The sequence below is a fragment of the Aspergillus oryzae genome, chromosome 7, assembly GCF_000184455.2.
Source record: "Aspergillus oryzae RIB40 DNA, chromosome 7".
Lineage (NCBI taxonomy): Eukaryota > Fungi > Ascomycota > Eurotiomycetes > Eurotiales > Aspergillaceae > Aspergillus > Aspergillus oryzae.
The window spans coordinates 1,418,161-1,431,615 of NC_036441.1; the positions used below are offsets into that span (position 1 = coordinate 1,418,161).

The 13,455-nt window shown below is 47.9% G+C and overlaps 7 protein-coding genes across 7 annotated transcripts; 5 read left to right on the forward strand and 2 right to left on the reverse strand.

Moving 5' to 3' along the window:
• Positions 1 to 530: 530 nt before the first annotated feature.
• AO090011000561 (putative thiamine biosynthesis protein (Thi-4)) lies at positions 531 to 1,538 on the forward strand (the record flags this gene model as incomplete). Its single annotated transcript, XM_023233009.1, is given in 4 exon segments — positions 531 to 1,072; positions 1,226 to 1,330; positions 1,342 to 1,407; positions 1,490 to 1,538. The coding sequence occupies 4 exon segments, from the start codon at positions 531 to 533 to the stop codon at positions 1,536 to 1,538; spliced, it is 762 nt and encodes a 253-aa protein (XP_023093554.1).
• A 118-nt stretch (positions 1,539 to 1,656) lies between these two features.
• On the forward strand, positions 1,657 to 2,069 carry AO090011000562 (uncharacterized protein; the record flags this gene model as incomplete). Its single annotated transcript, XM_023233010.1, has 2 exons — positions 1,657 to 1,879; positions 1,948 to 2,069. The coding sequence occupies 2 exons, from the start codon at positions 1,657 to 1,659 to the stop codon at positions 2,067 to 2,069; spliced, it is 345 nt and encodes a 114-aa protein (XP_023093555.1).
• Positions 2,070 to 2,642: 573 nt separating this feature from the next.
• AO090011000563 (DEAD-box ATP-dependent RNA helicase DBP2) lies at positions 2,643 to 5,188 on the forward strand (the record flags this gene model as incomplete). Its single annotated transcript, XM_023233011.1, has 6 exons — positions 2,643 to 2,689; positions 2,908 to 3,107; positions 3,169 to 4,137; positions 4,192 to 4,299; positions 4,788 to 4,916; positions 4,977 to 5,188. 6 exons carry the CDS (start codon positions 2,643 to 2,645, stop codon positions 5,186 to 5,188), a joined length of 1,665 nt encoding a protein of 554 aa, XP_023093556.1.
• A 1,107-nt stretch (positions 5,189 to 6,295) lies between these two features.
• Positions 6,296 to 8,011, forward strand: AO090011000564 (serine hydrolase domain-containing protein; the record flags this gene model as incomplete). Its single annotated transcript, XM_023233012.1, has 7 exons — positions 6,296 to 6,386; positions 6,471 to 6,695; positions 6,781 to 6,829; positions 6,913 to 7,021; positions 7,098 to 7,178; positions 7,238 to 7,759; positions 7,853 to 8,011. The coding sequence occupies 7 exons, from the start codon at positions 6,296 to 6,298 to the stop codon at positions 8,009 to 8,011; spliced, it is 1,236 nt and encodes a 411-aa protein (XP_023093557.1).
• A 436-nt stretch (positions 8,012 to 8,447) lies between these two features.
• On the reverse strand, positions 8,448 to 8,870 carry AO090011000565 (uncharacterized protein; the record flags this gene model as incomplete). Its single annotated transcript, XM_001826128.3, has 2 exons — positions 8,448 to 8,569; positions 8,621 to 8,870. 2 exons carry the CDS (start codon positions 8,868 to 8,870, stop codon positions 8,448 to 8,450), a joined length of 372 nt encoding a protein of 123 aa, XP_001826180.1.
• A 1,091-nt stretch (positions 8,871 to 9,961) lies between these two features.
• Positions 9,962 to 10,812, reverse strand: AO090011000566 (uncharacterized protein; the record flags this gene model as incomplete). Its single annotated transcript, XM_023233013.1, has 4 exons — positions 9,962 to 10,246; positions 10,303 to 10,377; positions 10,444 to 10,618; positions 10,682 to 10,812. 4 exons carry the CDS (start codon positions 10,810 to 10,812, stop codon positions 9,962 to 9,964), a joined length of 666 nt encoding a protein of 221 aa, XP_023093558.1.
• An 806-nt stretch (positions 10,813 to 11,618) lies between these two features.
• On the forward strand, positions 11,619 to 12,410 carry AO090011000567 (FMN-binding negative transcriptional regulator; the record flags this gene model as incomplete). Its single annotated transcript, XM_001826130.1, has 1 exon — positions 11,619 to 12,410. One exon carries the CDS (start codon positions 11,619 to 11,621, stop codon positions 12,408 to 12,410), a length of 792 nt encoding a protein of 263 aa, XP_001826182.1.
• Positions 12,411 to 13,455: the final 1,045 nt, after the last annotated feature.

Below are 13,455 nucleotides of genomic sequence, written 5' to 3' on the forward strand. Positions count from 1 at the left end.
TCTTCGAATCCGCCGTCATGTCGGTGAAACGAGTTCTGGTTATCGCAGGTTCTGACAGCTCAGGTGGCGCGTATGTTTAACTCATTCCCGTCTCATGCACTGGAGCGATTGATTTTCACTCCGTGAGGCGCAGCCAGACTAATGCATACTCAGTGGCCTGGAGGCGGACCAGCGCGTTTTAGCTGCGCATGGATGTTATGCTCTAACTGCGACCACTGGACTGACAGCCCAGAACACTCTGGGTGTACAGGATATCTTCGTTGTCCCGGCTGAGTTTGTTAAGAAACAAATCAATGCCGGTCTTGAAGATATCGGAGCGGATGCCGTGAAGCTTGGTAAACACTGTCTTATTCTTTTCTCTCGTTGTAGGTTCTAGCCTGACAAATTTAAGGGATGCTTTCGTCCGCAGAGACAATTGATATTATCGCCGAAACGCTGGTGACCCACCAAGTTCCGTCGGTGGTGTTGGATCCGGTAGCCCTTACTCAACTTGCCTGAAATACACTTAGCATCTAACATTACCGCAGGTGATGGTCTCGACTAGTGGCTCTAAACTACTACCTGAAGCGGCTGTAGAAAAATTGCGGACGAAGCTTCTGCCATTGACAACCGTTCTCACCCCCAATATCCCCGAAGCGAAGCTGCTACTGAAAGACGCCGGTCTAGATGTACCGGAGCCAGAGGGTCTCCCGGACGTTCTTCAGTTAGTCAAGCAAGTCAAAGCCCTAGGCCCCAAAGCTGTTCTTCTTAAAGGCGGGCATTTACCTCTCACCAAGGATCACAAAACGGCGCGGAACCAGGACGAGGCTACCACAGTTATAGACGTGCTTTACGATGGACAAGATATCACACTTTTCGAGACAGACTTCTTATTATCTAGGAACACCCACGGCACCGGATGTTCTCTTGCGTCTTCGATCGCAGCCAATATTGCCTTAGGCAAAGATTTGAAGCGAGCAGTGCATAGTGCTGTTCGGTTCGTCGAGGCGGGAATTAAGACCAGCTTTGATATTGGAAAGGGAAGTGGTCCAATCAACCATTTCCACTCGGTGTATACACTACCTTTTGCGCCGTACGTTGCTATCTTATTTCCGGGAGCATGAGAAGTGAGGGTGCTAATGGACACACAAAGTGGTCGTTTCTTAGAATATGCCCTGGACCGCCCTGATATTCGCCCGGTATGGCAGAAGTTTACCGAACATGAATTTGTTTTGGGCATGGGCAGTGGCACACTTCCCGTGGAGAAATTCAAGGAGTACCTAGTGCAGGATTACCTCTACCTGGTGGACCAATGCACCCTTCATTTGTCCAATGGACTTTGTCTAACAATGTGATATTCAGGTCCAATTCGCTCGAAGCAATGCGCTCGCAGCCTACAAGGCTAAGAATATGGAATCCATTGCTGCAGTAAGTGAACCGATTACTGTGACTTCTCCTGTACAAGGCATTCAGCCGTTCGTAAGGGTTGACTTGGCTTGAACCACCATAGTCGGCGCAGATCGTCCTACACATCCAGCGCGAAACAGCGTTGCACTTAGATTATTGTACCTCCTTCGGACTATCAAAAGAAGAGATGGAAATGACTCCCGAAACTATCGGTACGTTCACAAATTCATGCCATTACCTGTGTGAGGTTGCTAACAAGTTGCCGTTGGGATGACAGCTTGTACTGCATACAGTAGATACATCCTCGATGTTGGTCAATCTGAGGATTGGCTCGCATTGCAAATGGCTCTTGCGCCTTGTTTAATTGGTTACGGAGCCATTGCCCAGAGACTGTACACGGACAAGGACACTCTTCGGCAGGGCAACCGTTACTGGAAGTGGATAGAAAACTACGTTGCGGAAGACTACTCGGAGGCAGTTCGACTGGGATCTGGTAAGTGGCCCTCATAGCACTGAAAGCACCATTCTCATCGTGACCATGAATTGCTGACTTTGCCGTAGAACTTCTTGAGAGACACATGCGCGAGGTTTCTCCGAGCCGAATGGAAGAGCTGATTCAGATCTTTATTCGGGCAACGGAGTTAGAGATCAGATTCTGGGACATGGGGTTGGGAGCTCGATAGAAGAAGAAAAAGGTAGAAGAATCCATGATGTATAGTTAACGGAGCAGGGTAGACCGATAATACCCATTCAACACAAAGAGTTTGACCTTTCAATGGAGCCTAAATTAGGTTTAGTTCTGGATGGCGAAAATGATTACTAGTAAGTCCAAACAGTGCAAACAGGGTATACCCACCAGTCACGGGAGGCGGTGAAGGCAGCGACAAGCGGTGAATGGACGGTGTAGCCATAACTCTACCATTTTGCCCATCTTTTGCCATTGTCATTCCTTGGGTCCAGTCCCCTGCACTAATCCAATCGGGAAAGCGTCGCCTTCGCCTCTTTTTCGCCTTCGACTTTTTCTTCTCCTTCCCGCCCCATCGCGACTATTTTTTTTTCTCCTCCTCCATCTCCCTTATCTCTCCCCCTTCCTCCTCATCCTTGTTTTCTTTCTCTTGGACATTCTTTCGTCCTTTACCCTCGGTCTTTATTGTGGAAGAGGCTGTCTAACATCCCCTTCCTTCATTCAAACCCATTCTTTTAAGTCTTTTGTTTTCTGTTTTTCATCTCATACCCGCCAAAAAAAGGACCGCATAATGTCTTACAACGGTGGCTATCAGCGCGACCAGCGCGACTCCTACCGGTGAGTGACTCTATCCAGAAAAGTTATCTAATGTGAGGCGGTTTTGGAGCATTTCCTATCTGTCAGTCTTGCGCGGGCGTTGTAGTCATCACACCATCTTTGCAACCCAGTCGCAAGGCCTGACGTATGGAGAGACAACTTATGCCCCTTGCCTTGGATAATTCCTTTGATACAGTGAATCGCGTTTGCTAACGTCGGTTTTCGTTTTCTAGCTCTAGAAACGGTGGTGGTGGTGGATACTCGAATGGCTACTCCAACGGCAACAGCAACGGCTACTCTGGTGGTGGTAGTGGTGGTGGCTATGGAGGTGGCTACGGCGGTGGTGGCTACGGCGGCGGCTATGGCGGTAGAGGTGGTGGCGCCGGTGGTGGTGACCGGATGTCCAACCTCGGCGCTGGCTTGAAGAAGCAAGAATGGGGTATGTGTTAATCCTTAAAACGCGTATTCGTCAGGATATCTGTTGCTAATGTTTATCTCAGATCTGGATTCTCTACCCAAATTTGAGAAGTCTTTCTACAAGGAGCACCCCGATGTCGCCAACCGGTCTCAGCGCGATGTTGATGAGTTCCGTAAGAAGTTTGAGATGTCTGTGCAAGGAAAAAACATTCCTCGCCCCGTCGAGACCTTCGACGAGGCTGGCTTCCCCCAATACGTGCTGAGCGAGGTTAAGGCTCAGGGTTTCGAACGCCCTACCGCTATTCAGTCTCAGGGATGGCCCATGGCTCTCTCTGGTCGTGATGTCGTTGGTATTGCCGAGACCGGTTCCGGAAAGACCCTGTCCTACTGTCTTCCTGCTATTGTCCACATCAACGCTCAGCCCCTTCTTGCTCCTGGTGACGGCCCTATCGTTCTCGTCCTCGCCCCTACCCGTGAATTGGCAGTCCAGATCCAGGCCGAAATCACTAAGTTCGGAAAGTCGTCTCGCATTCGCAACACTTGTGTGTATGGTGGTGTCCCCAAGGGTCCCCAGATCCGTGACTTGAGCCGCGGCGTCGAGGTCTGCATTGCTACTCCCGGTCGTCTCATTGATATGCTCGAGGCTGGCCGCACTAACCTCCGCCGTGTCACTTACCTTGTTCTTGACGAGGCCGACCGCATGCTGGACATGGGTTTCGAGCCACAGATCCGCAAGATTATCTCCCAGATTCGCCCTGACCGTCAGACTTGCATGTGGTCCGCCACGTGGCCCAAGGAAGTCCGTCAGCTTGCTTCGGATTTCCTCAATGATTACATCCAAGTCAACATCGGTTCCATGGACCTGTCCGCTAACCACCGTATCACGCAAATCGTCGAGGTCGTGTCAGACTTTGAAAAGCGCGATAAGATGATCAAGCACCTTGAGAAGATTATGGAGAACCGCGGCAACAAGTGTCTCATTTTCACTGGTACTAAGCGTATCGCCGACGAAATCACTCGCTTCCTCCGTCAGGACGGATGGCCAGCACTTTGTATGTGTGCCTTCTATCTGCTCTAATTGAACACTTGGCTAACTGTTAGAATAGCTATTCACGGTGACAAGCAACAACAAGAAAGAGATTGGGTCTTGAACGAGTTCAAGACGGGCAAGAGCCCAATCATGGTGGCTACTGATGTGGCTTCCCGTGGTATCGGTATGATGAAATTGCGATTTACCCCCCTTCCCCTCCCCCTTCCCCCTCCTTCCTTAGAAGCACCCTCACCCGTATTGAGGTTGTGTGACCATGGCACGGTGCTTAACTCTCTTCCAACATATGTTGGCGTATATGACTCGTCCAGGCTTTGTCGGGTCTCCTGAATTGGTTCTCATGCCAGGAGAACCTTGGACTCACAGTGCAGTGTAGCAGACGTATTATTTCTTCTGTTCTGATTCTCCATCTCTTCTCTGAACCTCGTTGGTCGAGAGACGGGGTTTCTTGTTCCGGCATGATCAAGCTGCATTCCAAGGTTGCTCCAGGACCGCGATTTTTACCAGCCCAGGGACCTAACCCGCAACGGATCCTGATTTGAAAAGTCCGAGAGAGAGTGATGCATCAAGTCTCACACGACTGATAAAGGGCTCATAGGCCACCTTGCTATTTTCACTAATGCTCTGTTTGCTAACATAAGTTTGTGTTTGAAGATGTTCGCGACATTACTCATGTGCTGAACTATGACTACCCCAACAACTCGGAAGACTATGTTCACCGTATCGGTCGAACTGGTCGTGCCGGTGCCAAGGGTACCGCCATCACTTTCTTTACCACTGACAGTAAGTCCTCTTCTGACCACATCCGCCCAAGGTGGCCGTGCTAACGTATTTTTGCAACAGACTCTAAGCAGGCTCGTGACTTGGTCACTATCCTTACTGAGGCTAAGCAGCAGATTGACCCCCGTCTCGCCGAGATGGTTCGCTACAGCGGTGGTGGCGGCGGTGGCCGTGGCGGCTATGGTCGCTGGGGTGGCCGTGGTGGTGGTCGTGGCCGCGGCGGCAACTACACTGCTTCCAATGCCGCTCCCCTTGGAGGCAACCGCCGTTGGTAAAACTGCTCGTAATGCCCAGTTCAGTCATTGAGCTTGTATTCCCATTGTCGCATCGGTAGATCTTGCTTTCCTTCGCATTCGGTATCCATTGTAACTCTTTACGGGCGGCGTTCGTTGAAGTCACGATAGACTATTATGCGGTTTTTATTTTTCTTTCGCTTTTCCGTTTACAGGTTCCTCTGAACTCATACGGATACGGGTTAATTCTGGTTTCTTTGCCCTTACGTATCTTAAAAAAAAGTTGTGTATCTCCTAGCGCATTTTGAGAAGAGCTGAGGTTAGATAGTCTAGTCTCATGCAATGTATTTATCTGCTTATGACTTGTCAAATACACGCTTGACCTGCGTTGTCATTCTTTCCTTGTAGTAAAGGCATCTATTGCTTGTTGAGTACTTGTGGTGTTATCCCATCATGGTCGTATATCGTAGTCAAGTCATCTAGATTCAAGTACTAAGTCTTTGAGTCAAGGAACCCTATAATATTCACCATACCTTTTGTTCAAGTTCCAATCCATTCCACTCAATTCATAGCCCCATTTCAAGGTCCCAGATCAGCGGGATTGTTCTAAAATGGAGGAAATGTTGACATGGTTGAGCTCCCCTGATATCAGGGAAGAGGAAATGTATAAACCCTCCACTCTGCAACCCTATGTATGAGCTACAAGTCTTTACGGAAACCAAGGGTCGTTATACTGTCAGAGTACTCTACTGTATACTGAAATAATAAGATACTTGCGTTTTCGATGGGACATGGTAGTTGGAAAGATTCCATGAGCCCACCACGCATGTTGCTCTCTTACTGCTGATATCCCCCCCTAATTGCCTCGATTCACTTTCTTAGTCATTATGGAGAATCATTATGGTTTCATGATAGTTACGATATCAAAAGAATGCAACAAGAGAGAGACTTCAATGTCTGCCCGATTAACCCCACATCCTCGGTCCTACTCTCAATTCAAAGCGATAGTTGCAACCTCGGCTATCTTGGACTACGATATGTCTCCTCTTTCTCGAAACCACCACTATGTAAAGAAATTGAGCTGCCCCATATATTCAAGCTTCGATCTAAATACCTAGCTAGTAGTTTGCTGACAGTGCCCAGGAAAAAATGAACAAAGTGGACAAGATTCTGGACCAATTCACAGACCCCTTGACTGGGTCAGTGCATGGCGCTGTTTTCATCGCCATTGACAGTTCAGGTAATGCCTTTTTTGGGATTTATGTACTGTGTCTTGTCAGAGCTACCCTTCGTCTTTCATACCTAATCTGACGGCTATCAACAGGGAAGATTATCTATCATCGTGCTGCCGGCAAAGCAAGCCTTGATGATGAAAATGCACCTGCTTTGCAAACCGATTCTCTGTACTGGATTGCTTCCATGACAAAACTTGTGACTGCAATAGCTGTAATGCAGCTTGTGGAGCGAGGCATCGTATCACTTGACGAAGATGTTCGGACAATAGTCCCCGAGCTCCGAGATATACAAATTTTAGAAGATATAAGGAACGGTGTGTGTATACTCAGCATAGATCTATTATATTCACCCAATCGCTGATCTTATAATCTCAATTGTAGATAAGGACTCATCATCAGAGTCGAACCAACTACATCTGAAGCCCGTTCAAGGAAAGATAACTCTCCGGTGAGCATTACCCACTGTAACAGATAACAAATGACTATTGCAGGGTTTTATGGGGGACTCTTAGTTTAACATATTCCATGTAGGAATCTCATGTGCCATACAGCTGGCTTTGTGTACGACAGCTCGTCGCCACTTTTGCAAAAGTGGTCCAAATCCCACGGTCGAACAGCATACACCTTTTGTGGCAGCATGGTGAGTCCATCTTACCTTTGTGACCCGGAGTGGTATAGACGTCTCTAGCTGATATACCTGCAATCCATCCCAACAGGCTGGCTACCACCACCCGCTACTTTTCGAGCCCGACACCTCTTGGGGATATGGGGCTGGTTTAGATTGGGCTGGCCGAGTGGTAAAGCCTCCCAATCTCCTCGTCGCATTCACACCCACTCAGAAACTAACCATACATAGATTGAATGCGTAACAAACTCTACACTCGAGGATTACATGCAGACACACATCTGGTCCAAGCTCGGCGCCGTATCAACAACATTCCACCCAGAATTACACCGCGACACACTCCCCCCACAAATGGGCATGGGATATCGCGTCAGCGTCGGCCAGGGCACCAAGTCTCTGAAGTCAGGGCCTATTATCCTCAAACAGCCCGCGCAAGATGATCTGGGGGGTATTGGGCTCTTCAGCACGCCGATGGATTTCGTCAAGTTACTATCTGCGCTTTTGGATGGTGGATATCCACTGCTCACCAGGGAAAGTGTCGATGTTTTACTGCAGCCACAGCTTAGTGAGGCATCCCGTGAAGCAATGCCGAGGCCACTCGGGGCTCAGATGAGACGGGTGTTGGGGATTAAGGACGCCGGTGATACCCAGCAGGCGGATCATTCTCTTGCTGGGACTGTTACGTTGAGGGATATTGCTGGTCGGAGGAGAGCTGGTACGGTTAATTGGAGTGGGTTGCCGAATTTGCATTGGGTAAGTATGAGTCAAGAATGAATTGTTAAGACTTTGTGATCAACCTTCATGTTGAGTATGGGAATGATTTGCTAATCTTATTATTGACTATAGTGGATCGATCGGCAAAACGGCATCGCAGCGACATTGTTTACGCAAGTTATGCCGCTGGGAGATGCTGCTGTCACTAGCCTCCTTATCGATTTAGAAGAGAGTCTTTATGCAGCGTTGGAGGAGAGCGGTGGCCATATGAAGACTCATGTGAAGCTATAGAACATCTCTTGGATAACAATTTGTTTGATGGGGTACACCATTTTTTTTTTCTACATTCTGTAAACATAGGATACCGTGCAACTTGAAGAAACGAGAAAATATGCAGAGCTCCAAAGTTCTGACTAGGGTTAAATTCATTTTGACCGTCTTGGGGATATAGTCCGCCATACGGCAGACTAAATCGACCATCCGGTCAAAATGAGTCCCTATAGATAACTCATACTATAACCACAAGAGTTAAAGACAAACGAACCATAATCATAATCGTAATCATAATTATATATTATAGACTATAGACTATACATCGCTGTACATAAGATCATATCCAATAAATCATAACCACTCTCCAGACTCAACCCTCAGCAAATCATCGTCAAGTTCATAACGTTCACACAACGCGACAAGAAAGAAGCACACGCAAGTCCAGACCCCTTAGTTAGACAGGAACACCGGGGCACTGGACCAGATAGCTGCGATACTGCGCATCACTGGAGAGACAAGTCTCAAGCTGGATTTCGTGGGGACTGGAGCTGCAGGTGACGTCATCGTAAAGAGCCACTGGGTTCTGTTAGGAACGAAAAGAAAAAGAGCAACTCTGGGATAACTTACCGGTACAGGTGTCAGAATACTTGGCTTCGAAGCGCACAGACTTGACGATGGTGTTGTTGTTGAAGGTCTGGCACTGGTTGAGGGCGCCGCCGTAGACTCCCAGCTCGCCCTGGTTGAGAGCCGAGCAGCTGGGTTCGCCCCAGAGGCGGAGCTGCACGTACCGCGTGTCGGCAGGGGGAGCGGGTCTGGGTGCTGCGGAGACGCCCATGCTGAGGGCAAGAGTAGAGGCGAGGATGGTGGTGAAGAGCATTTTGAATGGTTGTGTTGTGGTGGTGGTTGTTATGGTAATTGTTATGGCAGTTGTTTTGGGGCGGTTGTGGGGTCAGTGGTCGTGTTTTATACTGGTGGTTGTGAGGTGGTTGTGGAGGTGGTTGGGGTTGGGGTGGTTGGTAAATAGTTTGTGGAGCAAAGTTGCGGTGTGCTGATCGTCGACTGAAGACTGAGGACTGAAAACTGATTTTCCCGGGGATCAAGCTGGGTTTATATGGTTTTGGGGTGGACAGGCAACCCGTCGTCTGGAGATCTACCTGGTGAATGCCGTGGAGTGTTGGTTCTATTCTTGTACCCTAGAAGGCAGTGCATCTTCCCTAAAATCTGACGGCAGTATAAATAGTACGATAAATACATGGACGAAATGCGGGCGCAGACGCATGTTTCACTTACTCCGCCTCGTCCGTGTGCATAATTTACAAAGGGACTCGATCTATGAAAAGTAGCTTATGTATCGCGTGATCTTGCAGAGCTGGAGAACTATAGGCTAAGCTTTGCTGGCAAGCTTGATATGCAGAGAGACATTAGTGGTTGATCAGGGTCTTTCCCTAGCGCATACTTCGTGTTGATTGTTTACTCCGCTGTCTTCCGTCCATGGCAGTCCACGGGATTTACCAGGAGAGACAAGTTTCTATAATTATAGCTGCGGTATTGAATAATTGGAGCTCAGTTGATCATCTCCACATTTTACGTGGCCCGCCTCAAGTTCTAGACTTCGGTCGTTAATGAAAGACGGGCGCCTGACCTTCTCAAAACCTGATATGAGGTCTCATATCCTATTTATATCAAAGCACTACTCATTATGTCAGGCTTAAATAATTATTAAATTCTTTGGGTTAGGGCTATCTCGGGGATATTCCCACTATCTAGTTATGAACAAGGACACCCATTACTTGTTGATGCTTTCTCACCAGTTGTATTGCCTTTATTTTCATGTACGACCCATTATCAAATGACCATTTCGTATAGAGATACTAGTTCTTGTATATCCCTTTGCAACGGTACCTGAGATAATATCATGTTTCCCGGAAAACCGTGATTCTATCTCCAAATCGACCTTGCAACAATGCTTCACTCCTCCACCCACTCAATCACCCGTCTCAGCACCTCAAACCCATCTGTTGGCTGATCGAGCTTTTTCAGATGATCCTCGAGCTCTTGCTGGGAAAGATTGCCATTGTAAACATCGTCCTCTTCCAACAACATCTTCTTGGCGAGTGCGGCCTGGACCTCTGGATGTGCTTGGAACGACAAGACCGTATTCTCTTGATTCACAAACATTTCATGGTTTTCAGCCAAGTGAACAAATCCTAATCCAGGTTTTGCTACCTCTCGTACATGAAACTCCGGCAATCTCTGAGGAGGTTGATTAGTAGGAAAATCGACGGATGGGAAATCAACGGAACACGCACATAAGATTCAATGCCTGGGGCACAAGCAAAGAACTTCTTCCCGGCATCTGTCAACTTTACATCTTCAACGCCAGCCTAGGATAAACCGAGTATGAGCTTATGGCTTTCTCTAGTGCGTCACTAACCAATTAATGTACTTACAATCGGACCTGTAGGCACAGCTCGCACCGCTCCCCCGAATGCCCTTGAAATAGCCTGGTGACCCCAACAGATACCTAGAATCTTGGTATTGGGTGATTCCCGCGCTGTTTTACGCAGGAAGTCTAGCACGCCTAGAACCCAGGGCTCAGAAGAGGAGGCGTCCGCTTTGCCTCCACTTAGGACGATCAGGTCGTAGTGTTGGGGATCGGGAAAGTTGCCTTGAAAGACAGGGTCGTACATGTCAATCTGGGCGTCTGGTGCAACGGCTTGAAAAGCAGCACGATATGCCTCGTTCACATCATTCCAGAACTCGTTATTAGGGGGCGTGTTGACGAGAACAGCGATACGCAGTGGTACTGGGTTGCTCATTGTGCTGGATGTTTCTTGGGTTGAGTATAATTGAGATGAAGAGATGAATCTAGTTGATTTTCTTGTTTGAGTGCTCAGATCGGCTCGTATACATGCTTTTATAGACCATTCTCTACTCTATTATGTCGCCTTCTATTCGATTCTGCACAGTGTGGAATAGAGCCAGATTGTCCATGCTGATGGGGCATCGCAAATGTACACTCTTTCTGGTAAGATTGATCCACCAGGGGCGGAGAATCTTATCCAGGCACCGTTAGCCCTGGAACCTTCACTCAAGGCCTACTCTGTACCGTAGTTTTTGCCCAAAGGAGAAGATAGATGGCTATCGCCATATCCTGCACTAATCCAGATTGAGGGACCAGGTACTGAAGTGGATATCCAGTTGTCCAATGATACGAATAATCAAGTCCCACAAATTACTGTATCTGGTGAGCAAGAACGATGGGCCAATGAGAGAATAGTCCAAGTATACCTTAGCAATCAGGAGCCGGAATCTCCATCATCAGCATGAAAACTACCAAATCATAGTCTTCTCATATCAGGTCGACTGTCGACAAAAGAAACATCAGACTCATGACAATGCCGCGTCACCCATCTGAATTTGTTGACTCTCTGACGAGAGATGTTAGACCCGCTTCTGTGACTCGATTCGCCGCCTCTTATCATGCTACAGTCGCTGACTATGGCCAACGCAAATATAGACTGAGAAACAGTGACTAAATTTCGTCAACGATATATAATCAGCTCAATCTCGAGCATCGTTTCCTCCCCATTTCTCCTCGAATATATACCCTCGAGTTCTAATCATGTTTCTTCCAAATGTACACGCAGAATCTGAAACAGAAGTTCTCCTCAAATTCATCAAAGAGAACCCCCTAGGAATCCTCATCACAGGCATCAACTCCTCCTCACAGAACTTCCTGCAATGCACCCATGTCCCATTTGTGCTTGACCTCCCCAGCACAGGTGGCAACGAATCAACCGCCCCCCGACTTCGCGCCCATATTGCGAAACAGAACCCCCAAGTGAAAGCCATGCTCGAGACACTCGATGGAAAGCCACCGGGGGTCCTCTCCCTTGACCGAGATGTCCTAGTGATCTTCAACGGACAGCACGATCATTACGTGACGCCCAAATACTACACCGAGACCAAGCCTGACACCGGTAAAGTCGTACCGACCTGGAACTACTCCGCTGTCCAGATCTATGGGAAATTGTCGCTCTATTACGATTCCAAGACTCCGGATGCAGGGTCGTTCCTGGCGAAACAGATGCATGATTTGTCGGAGCAATGTGAGAGAAATATTATGGGGTTTACGGGTGGGGAGAGACCGCAGCCGTGGAAGGTTGCTGATGCGCCGGGACGGTATATTGAGTCGATGCTGAGGAATGTCGTGGGGATCAATATTGAGATTGGCAGGATTGAAGGCAAGTTCAAGATGAGTCAGGAGATGAGACGCGGGGATCGGGATGGTGTGGTCAGGGGTTTTGCAGATTTGGGAGGGGAGGCTGGAGAGGCTATCTCTGCGTTGGTCAAGGAGCGAGGAGAGTTACATGATAAGAAGATTGAGAAGTTGAAAGCTGCGAAGGCAGGGTAGTTTTCTCTACTATATTGTTACCTAATAAGGGACTTTGATGTATAAGTTTAGGGGTCTTCTTAGACAAAGGGCACAGGTAGAATGGTTAGGTGGTCTATGACTACTCTGTTAAGATCTACTATCAGCATAACATGTCCGTATAAATAAGCATCTCGTTATTTGGCAATTTTCTATAGACTCTATAATTTTCGCTTTTGGAAGCCGAAGTGAATATTCTACAGATCTTCCTAATCAGGATTAGTTTTGGGGTTACCGAACAAATAAATTATGGTTGCCACCTGCCACTGCATTCCTTCTTTATCAACTAACTCATATCCTGACAGCATCAGAAAACAACCTACCGCAATCATTCTACCATATGTACAAACCTGCGCCTCCTAGACCAAGAAAGACAAACATTATACGTTCGCGCAATGGCTGTAAAAGCTGTCGCAACCGAAGAACAAAGGTTGAATTGTTGCATAGAACTGCGATTATATGGCGCTAACATTGGGTAAAGTGTGATGAGCAGAAGCCAATGTGCGGAACCTGCGCAAGACTGAACAAGAGCTGTGAATATGTTCAACCCGTGCTCAAGTTCCAGATCATAACAGTGCAGAATCCAAAAGGACGATTATCCACATATGACACCCCGTCTAAAGAGAGGAAGCAACGGCTGGCTGAGGACGAGAGGCTCGTTATCCAAGCTGAACAAGGCAACCCCCGGATAGGAGGCTATAATATAGTTAGATCATTGCAAACGACAGAGAGAGATATCTTCTACACCACGTATTGGGAGGATTGTTGCTTACCAGCTTTACACCCAATGTTCTACTCTGCTACTCTGTTGACCGCCGATTATCCTATCCTCAACGACGCCATCCTGGCTTTGTCTTCTTGCAACATCAGCCGTCTCTATAGTGAACGCAAAACATCTTCCACCGGATTGATGGGGCCGTTGAGTCCCAGTCTCACCCATCAAACGAGAAGTCATTTGTACTACTCGTCGGCAATCAGGAAGCTAACCGCAATGACAGCATCCGACTGTCGGCATAATGCCGCAGTT